Source organism: Nilaparvata lugens, chromosome 9 (assembly GCF_014356525.2).
Source record: "Nilaparvata lugens isolate BPH chromosome 9, ASM1435652v1, whole genome shotgun sequence".
NCBI classification, from domain to species: domain Eukaryota; kingdom Metazoa; phylum Arthropoda; class Insecta; order Hemiptera; family Delphacidae; genus Nilaparvata; species Nilaparvata lugens.
Genome location: NC_052512.1, coordinates 24,963,790 through 24,991,549, shown reverse-complemented (window position 1 = coordinate 24,991,549; position 27,760 = coordinate 24,963,790). Strand labels below are relative to the sequence as shown.

The following is a 27,760-nucleotide window of genomic DNA, read 5'->3' as shown; positions in this document are numbered from 1 at the left end:
GAAGGACAGGCTCAGTCGTCAGTCAAAACGGTTCCTTTCCGAAATGTCAATAGAAATAGTCCAAAGTAGGTTACGTTCATCTCTATTCACAGTTTAGTTTCTCTCCAATTGTGAATAAAAATATTCAGACCAAACATTTTGTGAGTAAATTTCGATAAACCATATTAAATTGAAAAGTTGTATTCAATTATTTAATAAGTGGAAAATATTTAATTTATTTATTCAATCATTCAAAATTCCACAAAAGTACAGAAAAGTACCACAGGCTCACGCCCATAACGGTTCCAATTCTAATTTATACAACAGTCCAAATGTAGCTTGGTTTTCAGGTTATTGCAAATATTTGGAGTTATGGAATTCAATACAAGAAATATTAACAATTTTTATACGTATATAGTGAGTATCTATCAATCAAACTCTTTATTCAATACATACATTATGTACATAAATGTGTCATTAGTTAAGTAAACGGAACACGTGACATCCTTTTTAAAAAGATTTATTCAAGAAACAAACCGGCATAGTAACTGCCCAAAATACAGAAATGAGACAAAGAATCTTAATTACTAGAGCTTATATACTATTCTAAGTGCTGTATCAGCTACTATACAATAACAATGGGTATAACTTCTCCCTCCCCAAGTTTGGAGCTGTCCTCAGCGACCAAAAACTGATAAGACCCAAAATACAAAAACTGGTTAAAAACAATATAAAATAATACTCAACTAAGTTATCAATACATACTAATACAAAAGTGTGAGAACAATTTTTCAAGTAGGAGTTTCGGTTGGGAGGTACGGTCCGCCTAAGTTACCAGCTATTTGTTTCTTATCAGGAATATTTCGATTACAAAATTTCAATGAGATTTTACATTTGTAATAAATAACTGCAATTATTATCAACAGCACAAAAATTCCAATTGGGATAAGAATATAATGAAGTAGGAAATTGCTTTCAGCTGTAAAATCCTCTATAATTTCTAGTGGTTCTGTATTTAGATTAGCTTTATGGATCAAGTCGAAAGATAGATTTGTATATAGTGTTCTCGCAGGTTGTTCTGAGGGTAAGGATACAATGCTTTCCCAATAAACGTATGGTTCTAAAAAATTAAACAGCTTTTCTGATTCTTCAAGGTTCAGTAATTGTGTCTTCCTTGGATAAATTGTAATGTTTTGATTTTGTTTACTTATAGTGCAAGTAGTAATATTGAACATTAAATATTTATTTATGACTTGAATGTATCTTATAAAAGGTTGAGCCTCACTTATAACCAAAGATTTACAATCATGAAGGTCCTTATCGTCTAAAAGTTGACTTATACACTTATTAACTATTCTAGACATATTCTTACAATAATAATTATTTCTTATTAGTAAACAATCTCCTGTAAACAATGAGTTATCTTTTCGAATTATGAAGGACGGATGTTCAACAATTGTTCGCAACTCATTTCCTTTTACGACTGGGTAAGATAGGAGAAAAAATGTCTCATAGGCATGAGAATACAAAGGCAATTGTATAAAATAAGTAATGAAATCATCTTTCACATGACAATGTGCAGACCCTAGCTGCCACAAAATTTCGGGTTCATCAGAAATGAGAGACAATTTAGCCGAATGAATTAATAAAGACAATTCGTTTCTAGACAGAATACTTGAATGGATTATGTTTAGTCGACAAAATTCTAAGCTCACCATAATATCGTCTATTTTATTTTTTATGAGAGTCAATGTGTTGAATAAGAAAGAATGTTGTTGAGTTAGCTCTATTGAAGTGAATTGAGTGGTGATTGAATTAAAATAATTTTTCAGCTTGACATTGTTGGCATGAATGACATCAATCCCATTGTTAATTTGTGTATCAAGTTTCTATTGATTGACAATTGATTTTCGACATTATGCTCTAAATGATATTCATTTGCTTGCACTTTCTCTAAAATTTTGTCATATTTCGCTTTGTCGTCAGAGTCCATATTTCCTGTAATCCAGCTTATTGCGGAACCAAGTCCGTTTATGAGACCTCTCTTAATTCTAAGATTATTTATATGAATATGATCAAATTTTAACTTAATATCATCTAAATACAAACGTAAAATATTACAACGATTCTTATCACTATCCTTAGCTCTTAAAAGGTTTACAGAGTCTTCAATATGTGTTAGTTCAACATGTAGTCGTGTAATGTTTATGTTGTGCATGTATGTGTATGTGCCATTTATAATGAAGGAGTTCTGTACTCGAACTGGTGTAATGCCAGATGATTTGGTCAAGTCCGTTACTTTATACGACATTGCTGGGACCAGCAGCAGGAGAATGAGGATCATCTTGGTCTGAAACAAATTTATTATTTTTCTTTTTAACTATTTTCCGTGGTCGTTTCATCCTATTAGGATGGATTTTGAATGGTCGTTTTTGAATTGCTCTGGAATTTGTAGCAACATTTTGTTGTTTATCATATTGTACTTGGAAGAATTTTGGCTTGTTCTTTTTATTGAAGGTTGTTTTAATAAACGGGGCTTCGGGGATTTCGACGTCTGTTTCCCTATTCTTATTCAATAATTCTGTCCTAGTTTGTTTTTCCATCTCTACCTTATCTTTTACCAATCTATGTATAAGCTGTAACCTATCATGATACTCTTTTGTACGCTCTTCAGTGATAAGTTGTTCTGTAGTGTCATTCAGAAAAGAATTCTCAGAGATGCCGAATGTTATTTCCATTGGTGTCATTTTTAAGGTGGAATTGAGTGTGTTATTGAACGCAATCACGGCCGTTTTCATGTTGGCTTCAGTGGTATTATTTCTATTTTGAAGTTGGATAGAATTTAAAAGTTCAATTAGAGTGGAGTGAGTTCTTTCAATTAACCCTTGCGAGTCTGGATGACCAGGGGTAACATAATAAGGTTCGACTTCGTAAAGTTTTAGAAAATCACGTAAACCAGCGTTATCAAATTCTCTGCCGTTGTCCATCTGTATGATCTTGGGGGTTGGATAGAGAGAAAAATAGTCGAAGAGATGGTCTTTTACCTCGATTTGATTAAGACTCGTGAGGGGGTAGACTACGAGTCGTTTGGAGAAACAGTCGATGATTGATAAAAATTTACGTTTGTCATACTGAAAGGCATCAAGTTGCAGTTTTTCAAAGGGCTTTGTAGGAGTAGGGGATACTTTGTATTCTGCACGAATGGGACGACGTTCGTATTTAGTCTTTAAACATATTGGGCATTTGTTTATGAAGTTAGTAATATCACGCATCATTGAAGGCCAATAGTACCGTCGTCGAATGTGTGAGTAACTCTCTGAAATTCCTCTATGATAGGTTTTTCCAGTATGATAATTGGAAACTACTTCTTTTTGTTCGTCGGGATCAGTAATGTCAAGATTAACTTTTTTATACCGCTTAATCTTAACTGAGTTGAAACTTTCCTTAATGACTTTAGCAAAGTTGTTAAACATTGATTCGTACTGATTACTCAATAAACCATCTTTTGAACAATATACACCATACGTGGTATTCGGTTTCAGGTATTCTAAACAAAATTTGTTTATGTGTTCGAAATCTAAGGGGTCTTGAAAACAGAGAAGGAGTCTGTTCTTATCAAAAATTTTCTGAAGGGTAGGTGTTTTGTTTCCGCGTTCAATAAGTATCTGATTATGTTCAACGTTCAATATTTTATCGTCGTCTACTATCTGAATTTGTTCATTTGAACTGTCTGCTGAATGAATTGTCACAAGGCTGTCAGTGTCATTATGAATTGGTAAAGCATTGTCGTCAATTTCTTTAGTTGGTTGATGAGTATCGGTATGATCGGCATTGTCTTCACGAAGAAGAATATAGTCATTCATATCGAAAACAGAGCTACCAGTACCACAATCATTATTTTCCATATCATGGGGCTCAGAAGTATTAGCATTAGCATCATCTTGGTTATTGAATCGAGTTAAAGCATTCGCGATGTCATCAAGATAACCATTAGGATCATCTATCGGTGGTGGGTCATCGTTACTATTCAACTGAATCAAATCGTCTACGTTTATGTCGTCAAAGCCATGAAAGGGTAGGTCTTCGTTGCCGAAGCCTAAAAAGTCATTATCATCGTTGTCCATTAAATTGATGGGCTGCGAGGGTATGCGGGACAGTGCATCTGCCACGTGATTGGTTTTTCCCTGCACGTAATTAATCTCAAAGTCAAATTCATCTAAAAGTAACTTCCATCTGAGTAGTTTTGAATTAGGTTCTTTTATGTTTCTAAGCCATTGTAAAGGTTTGTGGTCTGTTTGAATCAAAAATTTTCGTCCGTATAGATATGGTCTGAAATGTTTGCATACCCATACAATAGCAAGTAGCTCTTTTTCTATAGTCGATAAGTTAACCTCACTCTTATTAAGTGTTCGTGATGCATAGGCTATTGGGAGGTCATTACCATCAAACTTTTGGGACAATACACCTCCGATGGCAAAGTTGCTCGCGTCTGTGGTGACAAGAAACTGTTTCGAGAAGTCAGGTAATTGTAGGATGGGGCTGTTTTGTAACATTAGTTTCAAATTTTCAAAAGCCTCCCTGTAGTCCTTGCTATTGGGATTGATCTTTACATCTTTTCTCAAAGCAGCAGTGAGTGGTTTAGCTATTTTAGCATAGTTTCTAATCATTTTGCGATAGTAACCGGTCAGTCCAAGAAATTGTTTGATTTCTTTGGCGGTCTTAGGGATTGGAAAGTTTTTTATGGCTTCAACTTTAGAGGGGTTAGGCATCACACCTTTTTCCGAAATGATGTGCCCTAAATACAACAACTCACGCTTGAAAAACTCAGTTTTATCAAGTTGAATTTTCAAATTGTGTTCTTTTAGTTTCGTAAATGCCGATTTCAAATGCTTTAAATGTTCCTCAAGGCTATCAGAGAAAATTATTATATCATCCATGTAGACTAGTACATTGGTCATTCTTGAAAAAATTATGTTCATGGCCCTCTGAAACGTAGGGGGTGCATTCTTTAACCCAAACGGCATACGTAAAAACTCGTAATGTCCGTGCTCTGTTGAGAAAGCTGTCTTAGGTACGGATTGCGGGTCCATTTGGATTTGATGAAAACCGGAGGCCAGATCAATGGCTGAAAAGTATGTAGCCCTGCCTATTTTGCCAAACAGATCTTCAATGTTGGGTAGGGGGAATTTATCATCAATAGTTTTATCATTCAATTTACGGTAATCTAGAACCATACGGATTTTCCGCTTGCCTGATGCATCAGGTTTTTTGGGAACCACCCAAATAGGGCTGTTGTATGGCGAATTGGAGTGTTGGATAATTTTGTTTTTTAGTAGTTTGTCGATTTCAAATTCAATATCTTCCCTATAAATCTGTGGGTATCTGTAGTTTTTTGTGTAGACGGGAAGATCGTCTTTCGTATTGATTGTATGTTTTAGCAAATTTGTACTACTCAAGGGATCATTTTCTCGTTTTATTATTTCAGGGAACTGCTGAACTAGGCTAATTATTTTAAGTTTTTCTTCCTCGTTCATGTGACTTGTTCGTAATAGAGATGGTATATCTTGAATTATATCAGCCAAGTTTTCAGGACAATTGGTCGTGAATTGTTTTGGCTCAATAATTTCTTCTACATCTTCTACATCCATGGGCTCCGGATAGATAGTCAGAAGCTCATTTGAAAAAACAACACATTTACATTTATTATCAGTGATTTCTACAATACCTTCTTCAACAGTATATACATCTGTATTCACTTCTTTAATTAATCCTGTTGTTACATTTGGGGCTGACTTAACCGGGATTGAGATCACGTTGTAGCCTGGTTGTAATGTAACACTCTTATTATCTAGCAAAAACAACAATTCTTTCATTCCATCCTTATATTCAAGTTTATCATTAGCAAAGTTTACATTCATCTTAAACGCACGTAATGTTTCATTTCCAAGAAGTATGTCATACTTAGTGGAGAAATCAAATATATACATCTTTATTCTATGGGGTTGGGAAAATACATTTTCAGTGTTGAAAAAAATATATTCGTTTCCTTTACTTTCTCCATTAGGAGTTTTTACAATAAAGTCTTCCTTGTATCGAGTGATCTCAGGAGAGACCAATGATGGATGCATATAGTTTTTAGCAGATCCTGTGTCTACTAGCCATTTTCTTTTCTTTTGATCGAGAAAGTAAGGAAGAGATTTGTTTAAGATGTTCAAGTCGAGTCGCTTGGGGGGTCCTCCGAAAACTGGGGGCCTGACTCTAAAAAATGGTTCGTGAGTTTGTTGAGTGATTCAGTCAAAGTGTTTATTTGACATTGCATAGCCTCAATCGGGCTCTGATTGTAGTTATCTTCTGGTTCTTCCTCTAAGTAGTTTACTTCATATGGTGATCTGTAAGTTTTCAATTTTTGTACAGGGTCTGTTCTTTGAGTGCGCATAGACACTGTGTTTGACGAACTTACTTGAGTGTTAGGTTTGAAATTACTGTTTTGCTGCTGAAAGCTTTGTTGTGGAAAACGTTGTTGTTGAAAGTTTGGACGATAGTTTTGTTTTTGGAAGCTTTGATTTGAAAAATTTTGTTGAAAGTTTTGGGGGAAGTTAGTTTGTTGAACATTGTGTGGTGAAAATTGTTGTCTACTTTGGAAGGGTCTGTGTGTTTGTTCGAAAGAATTGTCGTGTGACCATTGTTTTTGAAAGTTATGTTCGTAATTAGGATTTCTAAATGTTGTTGTGTTGTTGGAATGTTTCCTACTATCTACCCTGTTCATTGTTTCAATAGTGGTTTTGTAGCGTAGTTGTTGTAATACAATACTACAATCGTTTATTAACTTATTCCTAGCATCATCTAGGTCTTGTACTTGTAGTACTTGCAAATGTGACCCTAATGTTGGGTGAACTCCATGAACAAAAGTATTTACAAGTGTAGCATTCAGTTGACAAATCAAATTTTCTAATAGTAAACCTGTAACACCATCTAGCTTATACTTAGTAATTACATTTGTACGTTTTTCATTAAGTCTGTTCAAAAATTCAATAGGATGTTCCCTTTGATAGGATTTCATCACAGTCAACTCAGCAATGAGTTCAGGTACAGATCTGTTATCAGCAAAATTTTGTTTTAGTGATTTTATCAAGTCTTTTATTGAAGAACAACTGTTGTTGAATGCTACTGCTTCGGCTGGTCCTTCAAGTTTGCACATAGCAGCTTTGAAAAGAATCCAGTGATTAGCTTCTTTTTCTTGAATGTTATCAGCACAGTAGCCGATAGAAAGGTCTTCGCAAGTAGATATGAATTGATGTAACTTGTGAGAAGTACCATCGTAATGAGGTATGTATCTCAAGAGTTCATGTGGAATAGGTTTAGTGATTGTTGCCATTTTTGAAATCTCTGAAGTTGAAGATAAGACTGGATGCAGTTTTGAGGGTTTGATGAAGTTCTTTTGTTTGGTACTCACAACTGGTTTGGAGAGCGTACTTGGATCGTCCTGGTCCTCGTCCGTGGATGAATCCGTGTCGCTTGGTTCTCTGTTGGTTAGGGGCCGCCAGGTGTTGTTTCTCTCTGCCAGGATGGAAGGCTGTGCACTTGGTTCCAGAGTGATGAGGGTAGGCCGCAGATGAGGAGTTACACTCGCGTTTTGGATTCGAGACAGTTGGTCGCGAAAAAAAAAGTTAATTGAACTTTACCGAAACGTCTGCGGTCCCGTTTGTTCGGGCGCCAGTTAAGTAAACGGAACACGTGACATCCTTTTTAAAAAGATTTATTCAAGAAACAAACCGGCATAGTAACTGCCCAAAATACAGAAATGAGACAAAGAATCTTAATTACTAGAGCTTATATACTATTCTAAGTGCTGTATCAGCTACTATACAATAACAATGGGTATAACTATTGAAAATAAAAAAATATATAATACAATCATCGTCTAGCATTATAAAATTCATCATAATTATAACAAACTAATTCCATCAGGTACTTCTTGAGTTTATTTTTAAATCTGTTACCATCCCTTCCATCTCTAATACCACTTGGTTGATAACTCATTAATTTCATAAATAATATTCGAGTAATTATTATTAAATGAAAATCTCAAGTTAAATGCTGTAAACCTAAGACTTCTGCTACTGCAAATATTGACAACAGGGTAAACAGCTAGATGGAAATTCGATGAGCGCTACTATTCAACAATTTTCAGCCCGGAAACAATTTAGTTTCAATAATAATAATTATTTATCGATTAGCATTTGAATAAGTTAATGCTGTTTTTCATCAATTTCCATTTGTTTATGGTGAGATGCACATTAAACTGTCAGCATTCCTCTATGAATAGCATCAATGCTTCCCATTCAATCAATGCTGACAGTTTGAAGTGAATCTCACTTTAGAAATGTAATGGCAACGCTTATGCATTCGAAGAGATAAAAACAGAAATAAAAATTTAATAAAGAAAGATGTAAATTTGATTTGGTAATTGGTAGAGTTATATTTGTTTGTGTCAGGTGTGGGTGTTTGAACGGGTTTGCGTTTGTTCGCATCTTCCGGGGCTGTGTCTGCAGGCAGCCTGTATCTGCACCCCACCGGGGGTGTCCCTCAAGGGGACGCAACACCACCCCTCGTGGGCCGAGGCGGATCACACCAATGTCCTTGTCAGGTGTCTTTGGGATAATCCAAGGCTGCACGAAGAGGTTCGTATCTATTTTACATTACAAAATACACTGATCACACATTACAAATCATATTCATGGTCAGAAAAGGACCCAACAGACCTAGTCCACACTGTTCCCTTTCCGAATTTTGATAGAAGTATGTCCAAAAAGTAGGTTATGTTGCTTCACTTTATTTGGATCAAATTTCGAGTCCAGAAATATACTAACTAAAATTTAGGATTTTAATGGATTTTAGAAAATAAAATAGTTTTATAGAAAGTAAAATACAGGGTTGGGCAGGGAGGTATGGATGATTTGAAATACTGTAACAGTTACACACTCATTTTTAAACGAAACTCAAAATTTATTTTTCCAGTGTGTACCTTGAATGTTGCCATTTCAAAAATTAGAGAGCAAAATATTAAAACATTGATTAGACTATGTACGAAAAATACACTCGTTTTTGTCCATACACTCCTGTAGACGTTGTGTGAAGTTGTCCATACTCCTCTGAAACATTGCACGTTGTACCGCTCGAATTTCCAGTGTTATTGTTCAACTCTAGACTCAAAGGGCTTGTGGCTTGTTTATGTATATACGTGATTTTAGGTATAGTCCAGTCACTATATACATTGGTGCATGCAATTTATATTCTAGTTCTGATCTTTTAATATATTATTTGGGTACATAAGAGAAGACCAGAACCAATTTCTTCATGCAAAATTTCCTTGTACTAGATACAGAGTGGCACAAAAAACTCGTATTTTCGGCTCATTTTCCAGGTTTCAGCTATTTCTGACAAATATCGTAATCGGACAGAAAAATTTGCTCTCGCCTTTTTTTTTAGATTATAAAATCCTGAATAGAATGAGATCATTCGGAACTCTCTATCTCCAATGAGTAATGAGTTATGATTTTTCAAAAATGAGTGAAATTTGGAGAAAAAATCAATTTTGATTTATCACTTACTTCATAAGATAGATATAATACTTGATAATTAGATATTATACTGACCGTTATGTCAACCTACCTTCTTCTTTCCTCCTGTTTTCATTGTCCTCTCCTTTCTCCTTCTTGCTTCTTCTGGATTGACTTATTTGTCTTATGACATCTGAATATGTCGTAAGATGTCATAGAATTTCTCTACTATGCAATGGTGTTGCATATTGAATTTGATTGCTTGAATAATTTACTCTCCTACTTATTTATCGAGTAAATTATTTTGTTTTCAGGTTGGTCAGCCTATGTACATTCTATGGAACCAGGATGATCAGCAAAGTTCATTGGTCAGTGCCCTTGTCACTGATAGAACAACTGTATCTAGGAGGTCAGTAACTACAATAATATCAGTTGTTTAGATTAGAAACCCACACTATTTTGAATCCTGCGCAGAATGAAATTTAAATCCTTAGAATTAAACTTCCAATCCAAGTTTTCATGTTATCTGTCATACAGTATTCTTAGTATGTTGACTTCCAATCTATAAAATAATGAGATTTAAAATTGAAATTCATTCTTTTTTTATTTAATTATTTTTCATTTGTTTGTGATTGTTGACGCCGTTTGAATTTAATGAAGTTTGGCGCTGAGTAGTTAGTTTTGAATCTTCCCCGTCTACTGGCGCACTCTAGTGCATAATTGTCTAATTGTTCGTTTTGTAGTTTTCAAGTTCAGTCGGTTTGCATAGCTGCCTTCGTTGACAGGACAGTTCGACTCGTTCGTTAATTTGTATTTCTATAGGAAATTATTAATTGTAATTCCGTGTCTCCTATCGTAGGGAGTAATGATTGATTTTAAAGTACATGTGAGAATTTGAGTATTTTTTATATCGAAAGTAGTAGTGAATTGATACCTAGTAAAATTGAGAAGCAGAATTCCATACATGATTCAACAACTCTCTGCAGTGCCTGGCTACATCATAAATCATCAGAGGTCAAGTGATTTCTCTATTCCTTAATTCTTTCCTTTACCTTTTTATCACCCTATAGATAAAAATCACTCTGACTTACAGCATAGATCATCATCAGTTTTAATAATAGAGATTTTCATTGCATCATGAATGGATTCATTAGTATTTTTCTGCCAGAATATATTGAATAAATCGAATAAAATTACAGTCCACTTAATCAGAAATTTGTATAACTAGTGATATTGATTTTAATAGGCTATTCCCAAGTTTTCATTTCTTTGTTTTGTATTTTAGATAGTAAAACGGTGTTTTGATTTCACTGATCATTGAATGCATGTGATATGTGTGCATGCACTGCAAATATAAGATATCCCACTACTTGAAAATTAAGTGGATATACTCTTTATCAGGCGGAGTCTGAGTCTACTTCACAAAAGAATGAAAATAGTTGATTATTCAACATATCCCTCTACTTCTATTCAATATTATACATTCATCTATTTATTTATTTATAAAATATGACAATTTCCACTGAGTCTAACAAGACCCATAGTAGTACAAAACAAAATAGCACTGTACATGAATAAACTATAAGTATTAATGTAAAATTAAAATTATAATAGATGAGCACAGTAAAAATTAATGTAGATTACTACAAAAACAAGATAGAAAGATAGACATAGAAAAATAAGAAAAAAAGTCATGCAGTTCATGAACCCATGTAAAAATTATTAGCTACATTTCTTAAGTACTGTACATGAATAAACTATACGGTAAGTATTAATGTAAAACTAAAATTATAATAGATGAGCACAGTAAAAATTAATGTAGAGAACTACAAAACAAGATAGAAAGATAGACATAGAAAAATGAGAAAAAAAGTCATGCAGTTCGTGAACCCATGTAAACATCATTACCTACATTTCTTAAGTAAGTAATTATAAGATAAAAAGAAAAAGAAATACAACTTCTCCTCGCTACCAGCCGTAATTCAATACCCAGAAGCAAGAACTAGGTGTCGGTGCACTCTCTTTTGGAATAGTGATAAGGATGGGGAAAGGATAATATAAAGTGGCAGAGCATTCCATTCACGAGAAGCCGTAACACATAACGAAGCTCCGAAATTGCCGTTCGGTGTTGGGGTATCTGAAGAAAGAAGCGGTGAGACCGAGTATCCCTTTGATGAACCTCTGTGAAAAGTACAAGTCTTTCTCTCAAATATTCCGAACCAGTACCTCCCACAATCAGTTTGTCGGTTTGGCATAGTATAAAATACAATCGTCTCTGTTCTAATTTTAGCCAATCAAGTTCTCTGTACGGGGGTGTTACGTGGTCATTCCATCGAGCATCAAAAATAAATCACAGAGCATAGTTTAATGAATCTATTCATTCATTTATTAGAGCAAACAATAGAAAAGAAAAAACAGGCTATTGTCCAAAACTTCTTCAATTTCCTGATTTTGTCTTAAATTGTCCATGTAGGTTATGTCCTTTCAATTTCTACATCAAATCTTCAATCTGAATATACAAATAAGAATAAAACAAACAATTTCAAATTTAGATAGATTGATAATACATAGAACTTTTATAAAAACATGAAACAACTAATACATGACCTTTAATGTCATCCATCAGCAACAAACTTGGGGGAAACGATGATTTTTTGTGGAATAATTTGTCAGACCACCGGATGCAATGTATCAATATATGCCAGGTAACAGGCATGTGTAACACAATGTTACAAGTGCAAACAAAGAAAAAAACATATTTTGAACTTAAAATAGTCATTACAAACATTTGTTTCTACAATCATTTATTACGAACAATAATAGTTATTACAAACATGCAAAAGTATTGAGAAAACACAGTTTTATTCTGTCACATCCACATTTATTAGACATTAATAAACATTAATTTAGACAGTTTTATTGACAAAATAAAACTATGTTTTTCAATTATGGAAAAATTCCTCAATATCAATCTTATTCAACAAATTTTATTCAAAGATATTATGATGAACATCAATAAATACATCATTATTCTTGACATTAATAACTAGCAAGTGATCGTTATTAACGTTTTTAATAAGAAGTGTTTTTAATAACCATTTGAAATTTAAATTATGTTTCTCTTCACTTTGTTTTGAATGATACTGTTGTGTTTGTGTTGCTGGAGGGGTGATGAACGGTCTAATTTGAATTTGAATTTGCCGCGCGCAGTGTAATGGAGCTGGTGATAGATTTGGTGCGCTGTAACAACATGGAGGAACCAATGCGCCGGTTGGCCAGCGAACGACACAAGTTGAAGGGCAGGCACTCGCTCTACAGGGACATTCTCTTTCTCACTTTCACCGTCGTCGGACAGGATAACATTGATCTGAGTGAGTTATTGACAAAATTAATTTAGTTTAGAATGGTGTATTTATCGAAAACATTGAGTTCACCTGTGTTTTTTATTCATTATGACTGATGACTATAGTTGGATTAAATGCATTAAGAGCTGTCAAAAATTTGTAAAAGGACTATATATTTTGTCTATATCTAACGACGACGATATCTCGACAGAATACAGAATACATATTTTATCTTACATTATCAATAAAGATCCAAGTAAAAAAATATCATAAATACTTAGAACCCAGATATTCACTTTTAAAATTATATTTAGATGCGATTAGAAATTATTGACATTTTTTAAAACAGTAGAATGTTTCGAATATCTTGGATCCCTGATAACTAACATAATGAAAATCAAATGGAAATTAAGGAGAGATTGAAAGCTGGAAATAGGGGATACTTTAGCCTACAGAAAATTTTTAGATCAAGGCTGTTAAGCTGGAGCAGTAAAATTAACATTTATAGGACAGTGCTGCGATCAGTGGTGATGTATGCTTGTGAAACATGGTGTTGAATCGATGGGAGAGGAAGATCCTAAGAAGAATTCATGGGCCAGTGCTAGAGGCTGATAGGTGGCGACACAGAAAAAAAATTATAAGCTCTATAAGCTGTATGGGCAACCGAGCATTGTTACAGAAATTATAAGAGCTAGAATCCCTTGGTTGGGCCATGTAAAATGGATGCCGGAAACCCGTACAGCACGTCTCTTTATCAGCAACCAGGGGGACAAAGAAAAACGAGGCCGACCACGCAAGAGATGGTTGGACGACGTGGAGGCAGACCTTCAATCCTTGGGCGTGAGAAGGTGGAGACAGCGAGCACAGGATAGAGATGCATGGAAAAGGCTTGTGGAGGAGGCCAAGGCTCTTCAAGGGTCGTAGAGTCAATGAGTAGTAGTAGTATAAGAAATGATTGAAAACGGTATTATTGCTAGTGACGTGAAGAGTGTTTTGAATGCTAGTAGGAGTGATCGAACTGTCGCAGGTTGACAGTTGAGAGTGTAACCAACCTTATTTGAGATTACTCAAATAAAGCTGCTTAGCACAATAGGAAGCTATGCTGGTCATCAGGGCCAGTGAATTCTGGCAATCTTGGTTGAAAGAAAAGAATATAACCAAAGTCCAATTGAATTTTATATATTTTTTATAATAAGAAATCAAAACATACTTAAATATTCATAACAGCTTTTAAAAGAATTGAGTTACATAATTTTGCTATTTAGGATAATTAACAAAGTTTATATGAAAAACCCGGATAATGAAGATTCTGATGAAGTGTAGAAAAACGCAGATATACGAAGTTAATTCATTATAAAATTCTATGGACTTGGCTGTATTGCTGACAAAATGTTGAATGAAATGTTCTGCTTACCGCACTGATTGTAGATTGAAAAATAACTTGTTATAATTAATACTTATATTTTTTATTTCATATCATGGTGTATTTCTTTTAAGTCTAGTATCATTTTGTTGAAGTAACATCGTTTTCAAAGATTGGCTTCATCCATAATTCGTATTTTAAAAATCCATGTGAAATATTTGAAGTACGGTAAATAAAAAAACCCAACTGGGTTATTACAAGATTCAATCAGACATTAGATAATAATTATATATGCTTCCTTAGCATAGTTGAAGAAAATTAAAATATAAATAATAATACCGAAACATTATTAAAAGAAAGAAAAATTAGTACGCAAAAGTTTGAGGCGTTCCATCATGATTCTGAACAGAAGTGTCAGTCAGAGCTTCCTACAGCTGACGAAGGCAAAGAGTTCTATCAGACAGTCATACCACACTAACAAAACAGAATCAATAATTTGAGAAAAAAAATAAAAGGCAAGATGGAAATCTCGAAAGAATAAGAAGAAAGAAAATAAAATAAGCAACAAATTAATAAATTTTTGGTACAAGAGTGATCGATTGTCTCCCTAAGTGAATGAAGTTTGTGAAGTGGAAAGCTTGGAGAAACCAAGTGAAGTGGAGATCTTACATGAACAATATACATATATGTATATGTAGGTGTGATGGAGCCCTTATTCATTTTCGGCATCCAATCAGATAGCATAGAAATTCTATTATTGACCTTCTCTTTCAGAACCAGGTTTCATACCCTAACGTGTCACATGATCAGTTGTGTGCGTCTACAAGATAGATGGATTATCAGCCAATCACCTCCTTTTGGAAGAGTGTATGAACTTGTCATCCATTCTATAGAAAATATCATACTCTATGAAAACATTAATTGCGGCTTTGACGATTCCCAATTATTTAATCAAAATTTGAAATCAGCCTTCAAACAGCACTACAACATTAACATCGTTATGGGCTCCAGTATTGAAATAATCAATGAACTCTTGAACTGAATAAAACCTCTGCGGGGGTTCCTCAGAACGACTAGATTTAAATTTGTCTTGTCTACAAAATTAGTTGAACATAACTAAATAAACATAGTCAATGAACATAGTAACCAGTTCACAAATATTGCGTGAAAACTTCACGGTTCAAAATTTTCCAGTTTTATTCGAAATTTATATTTCTTGGATAATTGTTTCTAATTGTGTGAGATTTAGTTATTCATGATATCTAATTTTGATTGAAGATTCGTTTTTTAAAGTATAGATTGTTATTTTAATAAGTGATAGTAGCTCAACCACATTTTGATTTGGACTGTAGTATAAATTTGAGAAGGGACCGTTTTGGGCATACGCCTGTTGTGCCTTCTCACATAGAAGTAATAATTGTACATTACTGAATAAATACATAAATAAAGAAATAGAAAGGTTCTCTTTTCAATGAAAGGCTAGGGAGGTTAAGTTTTTGCTTTTAAATAGCAATATGTTGTGTTTTTTTTTTCATTTTTCATCCCACTGACCACCTATGAAAGGGGTATACGGATTCGTCAATTATATTCTAAGTCAACAATCTTCAAGTCAATACTTCTGAATGCTGATGAAAAGATCAACAGTGGGTGCAGTGGACGATGCGACATCAGACGATAGGAGATCAACAATGGGTGCAGTCGACCATTGGTGCAATCGACCACACATGGGTGCAATTTAGCTGAGCGGATTGATGCTGCCTTCGAGGATGGCGAGTCTCTTGCTCTGGCTCTGTGGGATCTGAGCCGAGCTTTCGACTGTGTGGACTATCGCGTTCTACTTAGAAAACTGAGTTTCTATGGTCTAAGGGGCTCGGCCCTTTCCGTCTTGGGCTCATACTTTTCTGGAAGGACTCAGCTTGTCTCCCTCAGTGGTGCAAACTCCTAGACTCTTCCGGTGGCTTTTGGTGTTCCTCAGGGATCAGTGCTGGGGTCTACACTGTTCCTTGTCATGGTTCTTCTCTGATGTTTGCGGATGATGCATATCTGCTGTCATCGGGTGCTGAGCTTGAGCGGGTTTTGGAGGCGCTTTATGGTTCCTGGCTAATCGATTCCAGCTGAATGAAGACAAGACCCAAAGGATCATCTGCATGACCCTCATAATCCAGTAAAGCTGCTAGGTTTTGTCTTGGATTGCAGACTCAGCTGGAACAGTCATTTACAGCAGGTAACCAGCTGACTCTCCAGCACTTGCTTCCTGCTGCTCAAGATGAGGAGCCTGGTGGCGGAGAGGTATCTGGTACAGTAACTATATTACCCACAGTATGGCCATTGACTGTCACGTGGTACAAATCCGCCATTAAGATTCCAAACAAACTTTATTGAAAATTTGAAACTTATCACTTCCTTTACCGATTGGAAATATATTTTGAACTTCTGATGAGTTTGGTATAATATTTTCGAAGGGAAATTGATTTTACTCTAATATAGACCAATAAAGTTTATTTAAATAACACTAAAAATTCTTAAATATAAATTTTTCTTCCCTCGGGCTTCTCGCAGACCACTTCCAGAACTTTCTCGGACCACTTTTTGGGAACCACTGATCTAGAGATGAATAAGCAGAAAGTTATATTTTAATTTTATTGCATTTCCTTATCCAATTTATTGGATCGAACTTTTAATAATTCAATTTCAAAATATTTTTGTGGCTCAATTGGATATTTTATGAAAAATTTAACCGTGATTAAGTGCTGATTAAAGACGTCTCTACTTCTATGTTTGATTCTCTTCAGTCCTGAGAATCCTACCCATAACATGTTCAATTGTTCAATAGTTGTTGATTTATGAGTTTCGACTTGTAATACATTGTATTATGTATACATTGTATTAGCAGTGGTATTAAAATATCACTTCAGCAGATTTTAAATATCACTGGATATAATAAATAATACCTAATGGTTATGGGTTTTGTGCTTTCTTTCTCAATTGCTTACATGTTTATTAAAATTTCTACAAATATAAATTGAGAACTTGATCATTTTTTGTTTATTAGTAGGCTAATGTTATGGAGATTCAGCTTACAGGTTTCGTTACCTAGGTACCTTTCATTTTTGCACGCTATTATCTCTACCATTAATAGTAAATTTTGCTATTTCAAGTTCTAAAACTATATTGGGAATTTACAAAAAAAACTTGAAAGAGATTATATCGAAGTAATCATGGAAATATGTTTTAATAAGTAAAGGCGAGCGATTTTACTTATAATCCACTATAAGCTGTATTATAAAATACAAATATTTGGAATCTTCATGGCGACGGCGAAATAAAAACTTTTCTAAAATATGAAACTGTGATATAATTATATATTATTTCATAAATTGTTATATCCAATTGAGCCGCAAAAATATTTTGAAATTCGATGAAATACATTGGATAATGAAATACAATAAAAATAAAATCTATCTTTCTGCTTTTTTATCTAGATCAGCGGTTCCAAAAAAGTGGTCCGCGAAAGCTCTGGAAGTGGTCTGCAAGGAGCCCGAGGGAAGACAAATTGATGTTTTAAGCGTTATTTGAATAAACTTCATTGGTCTATATTGAAGTATAATCAATTTCCCTTGTCAAAATGTTATTCCAAACTCATCGGGAGTTCAAAATATGTTTTCAATCGGTAAAAGAAGTGATGAGTTCCAAATTTCCAAATCAATAAGATAGGACTATAAAGTTTGTTTAGAATCTTAATGGCGGATTTGTACCACGTGATCGAGCTAGCCAATCAGATGCGTGACAGTCAATGGCCATACTGTGGGTAATATAGTTACTGTAGTATCTGGTAATGAAGTATCACGCTCTATTCCATTGCTACATCACTTATGGATTGCTCCTGTGGGGTCATACGGTCCACACACTGCCATCTGAACTATTACAGTTTGTGTGAATTGAATTACGGTAAGTGTTTTGATTTCTTGACGCCATCGTTGGGAGTAATGAATGAATGAAGCAGAAGGTATTAAAAGTAGCGAAATTGGCGTGCTTGTGGCGCATTTTAAGTCTGTACGCACCTTTATATTGCAGGTTCAAACCAACAGCTGATTCAATTCCGTTTAAATTGAGCTGGTTCATTACCTTTAATCAGTTCAATTACAGTTTTGACTTAGAAAATTCCGAGTTGAAACCATCAACTGATCTATTTGTATCACATTTTGATTAGGTTGCTCAATACACAATATAGAGTTGTTTAACCATCTAATAGACTTAGTCTGCTGGAGAGTGGCCTTTTTATATGGGAATGGAAATATTCTCACATAAGAGAAATTGAGGGCTTGAAGGAGTTAAAAAAACACTCAAGGAATTCCAAGTGAATTTTATGATGGAAATAAAATTATTTATTTATTATTGTATTGTATCCTTACAGATTAGCAGACTTTCTTGTTGGTTAATTTTTGCTTAATGTATGTTGTGTGAAATCTGTTGTGTTCTCATGACTGTTGTGTTGATAGCTGAAGAATATTAGTAATATATTAGATTACACTTTGACGTGTCATATACTGCGGGAGCTTCCTTGATGCAGTTTCAAATAACGAACAAGTAAAGTAAATGAAGTATACTCCTATCTATTAAGGTTGTATTATTGTTGTTGTCAGGCGCTTTCGACCGAGAGTATACGGCAGCGTACGAGCGATTACAGCAGCAGCACGAGTCGGTGGACGAGTGTGGCGCCAGTGAGCCGAGTGCAAGCAATGCAGCAGCACAAGCCACGGCGCACCTGTTTCTGCGCAGCGACCAGCCATTGTCGCCTGCTGAGCTCTACTGTCGCTCCTACTTCCGGCCTCTACAGCTCTGACAGTCAACAGTGCAAGGTCAGCATTATTTACACCTTTATCAATATTCAGTATGTGTCCCATGCTCAGCAACGGTAAGCAAAGTGCACAATATTAGGTTATACCATAGAGAAACAACAGCGTAAGTAGATATCCCATGGTATAGGGCGTTTATGTCGCAACTTTTACTGTTATCTCAAGCCGATTATTGTCGATTTTTTACTGTTTTGACCGGGTAAGAGTGTATGAACGGCACAATATAAGAGACTACCAGTGTCATAAAGATTCACAGGAGAGAACTACGTGGACTATCAGCTTGAGATAACAGTAAAAGTTGCGACATAAACGCCCTATACCATGGGATATCTACTTATGCTATTGTTTCTCTACGGTTATACTCTAATGGCCAAGTAGACACATGACGGGCCAGTTTTCGAGCTCGGGATTTAGCTAAGTTTAACTAAACATCTGGAGTTAGGAAATTTGCTTTCCGAAACGGGGCGTAGTCGTAGTTTTTATGATATTTATTTTCTCATTTCTATAATTGGAAACTTTTTTCCTTGACGAAATGAAACATTCCTCAGTAATTGTATTTAGGAATAAGTCATTTGGAAATTGAAGGCAATAATATAGATTCTGTAAGTAGTATAAGAGTTCTTGGAGTGGTGATTGACTCTGATCTTTCACGGAAACCACATCTGGAATGCCTGAAAACTAAACTCTGTTCAGCAATTTTCGTTCTTAGAAACCTAAAGGCTTCTCTGGATTCGATGGCTCTTAAAAGTGTGTATTTCGCCCTGTTTCACTCCCTTCTGAACTATGGAATTATTTTTAGGAGTAATTCTAGCAGTGTAGTGGAGGTGTTTAGACTACAGAAGTGGGCATTGAGGGTGATGATAGGGGAGTCAATCCGAACTAGTACTAGTAGTAGGCCCTATTTCAAAAAACTTGGAATTCTCCCACTCCCTAGATTATATATTCTGGAAACAATCTGCTTTTTAAAAAACACATACATGAATTTAATCCAGGAGAAACATTTCACCAATATTCGACGAGATACAGAAAAAAATTGAGAGATGATGCACAATTGAGGATGTACAACTTATTGCCATCTCACATAAAAGAAAATTCAGGTAAAGCTTTCAGAATTTTATTGAAAAAAGAGCTGCTATCCATATGTACCTACTCAGTGGAGGAATATAAAGATTTTTACAAACCTCAAGATGGAGGTTTAAGAAGATAGATAACATGTTACTGTTCGATTAATGACAAATTTACAAATAGCTGAAACTTTAGTCTATTCTCTCCTTATTTTATTTTGTGTTCAATGCTCTAGTTTTTCGAAATTTAATTTAAACGTGGACTACGACTATGCCCCGTTTGGGAAAGCCAATTTTCTGACTCCAGCTGTTAAAAGTCTAAAACTTGGTTAAATCCCGAGCTAAGTGACCACCAGCCCGAAGTGTTCTTAGGCGTTTTTGCACTGGCGGCGGACGAGTCAGAAGCTCTCCGATTGGCTGATTATCAGCTGATTTCCAAATGCCAACCCAATCAGCTGTTAATCAGCCAATCGGAGAGCTTCCTTCCCTGCCGACTCGTACGCCTCCAGTGCAAAAACGCCTGAAAAACGCTTCATGTGGCTTGGCCCTTATTGATTTAATTTCCAAATTGGAATACATTGTATTCCCCATCTTAGTAGAAATCTGCGCAGACGCAGGCAGGGTAAGTTTACTCTACGGATAGGTCCACATTTAAAAGTTTTTTTTTTCAAAAAATGATCAAGTAATATAATAATTCTAACCATGATAATCTGAACCATATAGTGACAGTGTATTGTTGTTACCGAGTGATACAGACATTGGAAAATTGATTTATTAGAAAAAAGTAGATATATTACATTATTTATGGGGAGCCTCACTAATCACAAATTTGTCATAAAACTTTAAATAACTTCATGTTAATCTGAAGCAAGAATTCTCAAATTTCATGAACATTCTTATTTTTTAGTAATTTTTCAAACAATTCTGATGGGATAGGACATTTGGATCTCCTAATTTTTCATTTGTAATATTAATTTTTAATTTTCAAATATTGTGCTCTTATTTCAGAATATAAATGAACGTGCTTTTGACGGTTTTGTACTCCTGCGATACTAAATGCAAATTCTGTCCTGAAAAAAACATCAAAGTTGTTTGTTCAAGCTGGATCATAAACGCGCAAATAAGTCGACAATTTTATCCTTTTGATTTTCTCAACTGTTAAAAACAACCCAATGACTTGAAAGGCACGTTTCTCCATCATTTCGTTACACTAAATTCAGCTTGCCTAATTTAAAATTATTTTTGAAGCACACGTGCACAAAAATTGCGTCAACAAGCTACTCAAGTTTCTTGTATTCCTTATCTTCTACTTCTTCTTCTTCTTCTTGACGTGCTAGGAAGGATGAGCTGTGGTACGAAAGGATAAAATATTTTTTCAATTCTGATAAGCATTTTAAAAGTTCTATATATTTAAACATATTTTTTCAAGTCCCTCAGTAACCAATCAACTTCAAAGTCTCAACTCGATACTCTCTGATTGCAGCCGTAAAATTTGTTTAAATTCTCATAATATTCAAAAAGCAGGCGAACCAAAGTTCTATATATAACGACTACATATAACAACTTTATATAACAGTCGTTAAGAAAATAACAAAGTAAAATATTCATCTACCTAATTATTGTATTAAATCTTATTATAATGTATCGTTATGAATTGGAGAAAAATAGCAGTAGATTAGCTTTCACTAGTACTTTTGCTATAACAGTTTAACATTACACAATGCTATGCTTGTAATTCACAAGCCATGCCACTTCCTTCTATAGAATATAGCTGATACCGCTATATCTTATCCTATTATATTAAGCGAGCAATTTCTGTAATTATATGGTTATTTATGTCCAACGGATCTCGAAAATGGCTCTAACGATTTTCACGAAATTTAGAACATAATAGGTTTATGATAACAAATTCGATGTCACTAGGTCTCATCCCTGGGAAAACTCGCTGAAGGACATGAAAAGGATAATAATTATTCATCCTTGGAAAAACAGATGATAATTTCGTCATCTGTCGATAACAGAAGATGCGGGTGCCTGTGTGGGAGAGAGACAAAATTATGTTCAGCTGTTGAACTATTTGCAATCAATCAGCCTATCTCACGAGAAATATTATCTAGAAATTTTAATCGACTTGATGAAAATAATCTGATTTGTTGACATGACATGGTATATCATTCTAAATTTGAGTATATCATAATTTTCAAAGTTAATCATTATTTTACAGTTCTAAGTGATTAGTGAGTGTTATTTTGTTATCCATTTTGGTTTGTAAACAATCTAAATTAGATCTTTTCTGTTTTCAAATGTTTGGACTGAAAATTGGACCTGAATTCAAGTGTATGGAACATAACCGACTTTTTGGACTATTTATAGTGTATAAATCAAAATTCGGGGGAGAAACAGTTTTGGGCTGTGCCTGTAAGTCCTTCCCTAATCATTTTAAAGAATTGTGTTCTGTTTATCAAAAAAATATATATAAATAACGAGCGAAGCTCGGTGCTCCGATATTGTAATATTAACTGTTCATTGATCAATTGTATTTTATCAGTAAAAAACATTTTTCAATGATTAAAAAGTAAATTTTCATAATAATTGTGATTGAATATTTTGTTAATTAATCATATTTTACATCGTAAAAAATGATTTGGTAACGTTAATCAAATACTGCAATATAACGTGGACCACACTATATCTCAGAAGTAAAGGTGGTTTTTCATTTGTATGTAAATACCGTCGTCGATTACGACATGGCGATGATTTCAGATCGGCTAAGTTTCATTTTGTGTAAATAATTTAAATGGTTATGTTTCAAAGGGGGAGGTTAGGCTTTTAAATGGCAATATGTTGATATTATTCGAAATGTTTTGATAAGAATTATCATTCATAAAATTATAAAGAAAAAAATTGGCTTATAAATGTACTCGATACGGAAAACACGAATTATAACTTATCAACTAATGAATTTATTAACCGAGTAAAAATTGATGCTTACCATACGTTTGTAGAGCATTAAATTCTCTTCAATATGATGAATTATTCTCACTAGTCTATGAGATAAAAGAAGATTCAATGCTTTACAAACTTACAATAAGCATTATACACCATTTTCAAATTCATTTAAAATTCGTATTATTTAAAATTCTGCTTATTCGATAGAATTTGTAAGATAATTATTTAATTCTTCAACAGACAGTAAATCCCACTTTTGATCAAATTAAAAGATGTTATTTCCAATCTTTCTAAGATTTTAAATGTTACAGTGCTTAATCATAAAATATAGAAGATATAGTTTTATAGATATACCCAATAATTTACAATGTAGCAAACTAAAAAACTTGTTAAAATAGATGATCCACTATTATGATTCCCAAGTATTCAACATTAGTGACTTTTTCATATTGGGACAATCACAATTTCCCAAGTTTGAATTGCGCCTTAAGTGGAGTTTTAACTCTTCATTGTTGACAGGCTGCTTTTCACTGAGAAGGTTCAGTCCAGGCTAATTCACCCTTCCTTGACTGAACTAAAGTTATTCATCATTCGTGTATTTCGCATTGCGTGAATAATATAAGCCATTTCTGTTCTTTTTAATATTATGGATGATAATTATTATCAAAACATTTCAAATGATATCAACAAATGTTACATTTAAATGTAAAAACCTAACCTCCGCCTCACCCTAGAAACACGTCATTCAATAATTAAATATAGAAAGGGTATATTTAAATCGTATTTTAGGGATTACGGTATGTGTAGCATTTAGATAAGAATTATTCCAATTTTTCTGACATTTTCTTTCTTTTTTCAGACCGAATGTTTGGCCTTCGTCATTTCAGTCATCGAAATCATCATTATCATCATATCTAGTTGGAAGTTGGTCTACCAAATCAGGGCTGCCAACGTCCTCACAACAAACTATATACGCTTCTAGGTACTGTGCCGAAATATACATATATATATTTGTGGATACATATTTACAAATATGAATGTTGTGAATAGCTTAATAGCTATAATAAGTTTGTATATATTTTGTAAGATAAGAAATATACTAGCGGTTGTTCAATCCATTGTCTTAAGTTCTGCCTCTCGAAGAATAGCATTGTTTCTTATGGGAGTGTTCACACATTGCTAGAATAGAATAGTTTTTTTGCCCAGCAGACATGAAATTTATTGGGAAGCAGGGCTTCTACTATGTTGATAATATTAGTTACTGTTTCAATAACAGGCTGTTTTGCAATATCATTCATGTTTAATTATTAATATAGTGAGATTCACTTAAAACCGTCAGCATTCCTTATCAATGCTTCCCGTTCAATGAATACTGACAGTAAGTGAATCTCTAGAAAACTTGTAAAGATTGTTAAGTAGCTGTATTTTTTATTCTAATTCAAATTCACAGAAGTTTTTAGACAATTTGGTCCGATATTATAAGAAATTTGTATTTTATTTTCAAATTCGATTTCCAATTTTTGTTTTTATAGTACTATAAGATATTGTTGATGTATGCCATCCAAATTCGATATTAGGGATTGTTGCTTTAAATTTGTATCAATTTATAAGAAATTTGTAAGTATTGTTGAAAATTGCTGGACAGCTGAATTTTTATCAATGTGATGATAGGTGCTGTTCAATGATTACATCCGTGATTCTTGAATAAAAATGCAACGATATTATAAGATTCACTTGAAACTGTCAGAATAGTGTTGATGTTATACCGTTGCGGCAGCAAAACTTCATTTTCTAAAGTGAACGACATTCAGTCAGCTGATGTCGTAGTAGAGCGAGCGCAATAATTGGTCTCGTTAGAGAGGTCAGAGGTTTCTTCCCGACATGTTCAGTCGCCATCATGCATTGGAACAATGAGAAGCGTGCATTTGCCGTTGAGACTCATTTTTTAGCGGATGTTCTGTGATCACAACCAAGCGCGCATTTCGAAATCGCTTTAATTTAGCCACAAGTGGCTACTGTCTCGGACCGGAAATCAATATTGTTACGTGGGTCACTACATTCAGACAAACTGCAAGTGCGACAAGACGGATAACTGGAGTTCCCTCGGCCCATTAGGCCACCTGAGAACATTGAAGCAGTGAGTTTCAATGTTGCGTTCACCAAAGCGTTCAATGCGCAAACATCTCGTGCGTCTGCTCTTGGACTTTCCGATCGCTCTGTGAGACGAATTCTTCATTATGATCTTCATTTCCATCGATACAAGATGGCAATTGTGCTTGAACTTTCTGAACGTGACTTCAATTCTCGGAAGAACGCATGTGAGGCTTTGAGTGGCCAGCCCGATCTCTCCATTCGAACCCTTGTTATTTTTATGGGGTTTTTGAAATCCCTTGTTCATATAAACCGTCCAAGGTCCCTACAAGATTTGAAGATTTAAATCAGGGAAGAAATTGCTAACATAAAGTCTGTAATGTCGGCAGGAGTCATGACAAAGCCACAAATCGGTTTACTCAGTGTATGAAGAATGGGGTCGGACGTCACCTACCTGATTTCATATTCAAAACTGATTGAAACAAAACTTTATATATGTGTCTACATTACAAAAAAAAAATAACTTTCTGATCCATACAAAGAGTTTTATTTACATTGAAAAAGGAAGTTTTGCTGCCGCATTCTGTACCTAAGGGATGCCCGACAATATTCAAATGTGACTCAAATTCACTTTTATGTGTGAGCATAGGCTGAATAGAATATTAACATCGATGACGTTATTCATGAGGAAGTTTCACCATTTGAAGTTCACCTCACTGGAGTATTGTCAGCATTGGCTAAATGGGAAGTATTAATACTATCTATAGCATTATACTGACAGTTCGAAGTGATTCTTACTTTAGTTTCAAACAATTTGGCAGCTGGTTCTTTCAAGTTTGAGGAAAAAAATGTTGAGAAGGTTTTAAGTTGAAAACTTGAATGATATATTTCAGCTAATTTCTAACGGCCGTTTTCATACTTAGCGATTGTCGGCCGGATTCCGGCCTATATCGGCCGACATCGACACGGTTTCTGTAATCTAAGCTTACAGGAGGACATTATCGTTATATGAGAGTAATAACGTCATATTTATTCTTCACAATCATTCTAATTATTGTTCCTGAACTTGCTATTAAGGGTGGCGTTTTTACTGAGAATGTAGAGCTGAAATATAGCATTTGGCACGTACCCACAGAGCTCAATACATATTGAATAGAATAGAATATTTTTATTTGTCCAAGAACAATTACACGATTGCATGAGACATTGTCAAGATAGTTATAATACATTACAATAATTACATCTTAATATATTTCTGTCATAATAACATCAAAGTATACATTTTTTAAACTTTATTGTTGGAGACAACAGTGATTGAGAACTGTGTTTTGTCTATAGTGAGGTCCACGATATAATGGCAGTGGATAAAGATAGTAGAACAACATTGCCGATCATCTGTCTAGTCAATGCCTTCCATAGACGGTACCTAGCTGATACATGTTTATTGATGTAATATTAACTGTTCATTCTCGTTCAAAATAATCAATTGTATTTTATCAAGCAAGTAATTATATTTTTCAATAATTTCATGATGAATTTTCATAATTAAGATGAAATATTTTGTTAATTAATTATCAATTCTACATTGTTGAAAGACGATTTGGCAACAGAGCAAAGCAAGAAAGAGATAGCGCTATCCGCTTTGTTGAATGATGGACAAGGATAGCAATACAATTGCTAATCAAAAACTGCCATTATAACGTGGACCTCACTATACCCAACCCGAGACTGATTAAAAAATCATATTTATAAACTCTGAGAATGTCGGCTGACAAATTGGTAAGTGTGAAAACGGCCAATCGCTGCAATGTCCGGATAAAATCGTATTGAGAAATGAAAAGTCGTTGAATTGATTGTAGTGAGATTCACGTCATACTGACATTATTGTTTGAATGCGAAGCATTGCTGTGTTACTGCAAGAAATGCTGACTGTTCAAAGTGAATCTCACATTATCTCTAGTTTTGTCTAAATGGTGCCTTTGAAAATGTAGTGGAAAACTATCGCTTGTAAGGGAAACTCAGCTTTGCAGTAAATTGCAGTTTTGCTGGACAGAAAACAAACAGCATTGGTTTGTATGGGTGTGTCCACCATACATTGGAAGACCAGCAATGTGTGAATACACCCATACGAGCAAATAGAATTCTTTTTCTGCCCAGTAAAGCTGAGGAATCATTGGAAGCAGGGTTTCTTAGAGAGTAATATTTGAATCGAAAATTGTAAATATCAATGTTATCCTGATGATAAAAGTTTATAATTGTGATAACTGTAATTGAATGTTTACTATATAAAAATGAAATGTTATTTTATTATAAATATGATTGGTTTTATTGAATATATAAACTTAAACCTGATAACATTTCCATTGACAGAGTGCGGCATCATAATTTCCTTTTTTCAAAAAATGGTAAGAGTCATAAAAGTTTTATTTTATTTTCAGAATGTATCAATGTATTTAAAGTTTTGTTTCATGTAGTTTTGAAGAGTATATCATAGAGGTAACGTTCCCCATTCTGGATAAACTTAGAGTGCCTATTTCTAATAGTTTATATCACC

The 27,760-nt window shown here is 34.3% G+C and overlaps 1 protein-coding gene across 3 annotated transcripts in view; it reads left to right on the top strand.

Annotated features, from left to right (window-relative positions):
* The window catches only part of LOC111050922 (DENN domain-containing protein Crag), a 136,478-nt gene extending 108,958 nt beyond the window's left edge, over positions 1–27,520 (top strand). For all 3 annotated transcript variants that reach the window (XM_039435679.1, XM_039435678.1, XM_039435677.1), the window contains 5 exons: positions 8,475–8,660; positions 9,854–9,948; positions 12,750–12,910; positions 18,890–19,105; positions 23,975–27,520. In XM_039435679.1, coding sequence (XP_039291613.1) covers positions 8,475–8,660; positions 9,854–9,948; positions 12,750–12,910; positions 18,890–19,089 — 642 coding nt within the window. In that variant the 3' untranslated portion in view covers positions 19,090–19,105; positions 23,975–27,520. The remainder of the gene's footprint in view (positions 1–8,474; positions 8,661–9,853; positions 9,949–12,749; positions 12,911–18,889; positions 19,106–23,974) is intronic.
* The last annotated feature ends 240 nt before the right edge of the window (positions 27,521–27,760 follow it).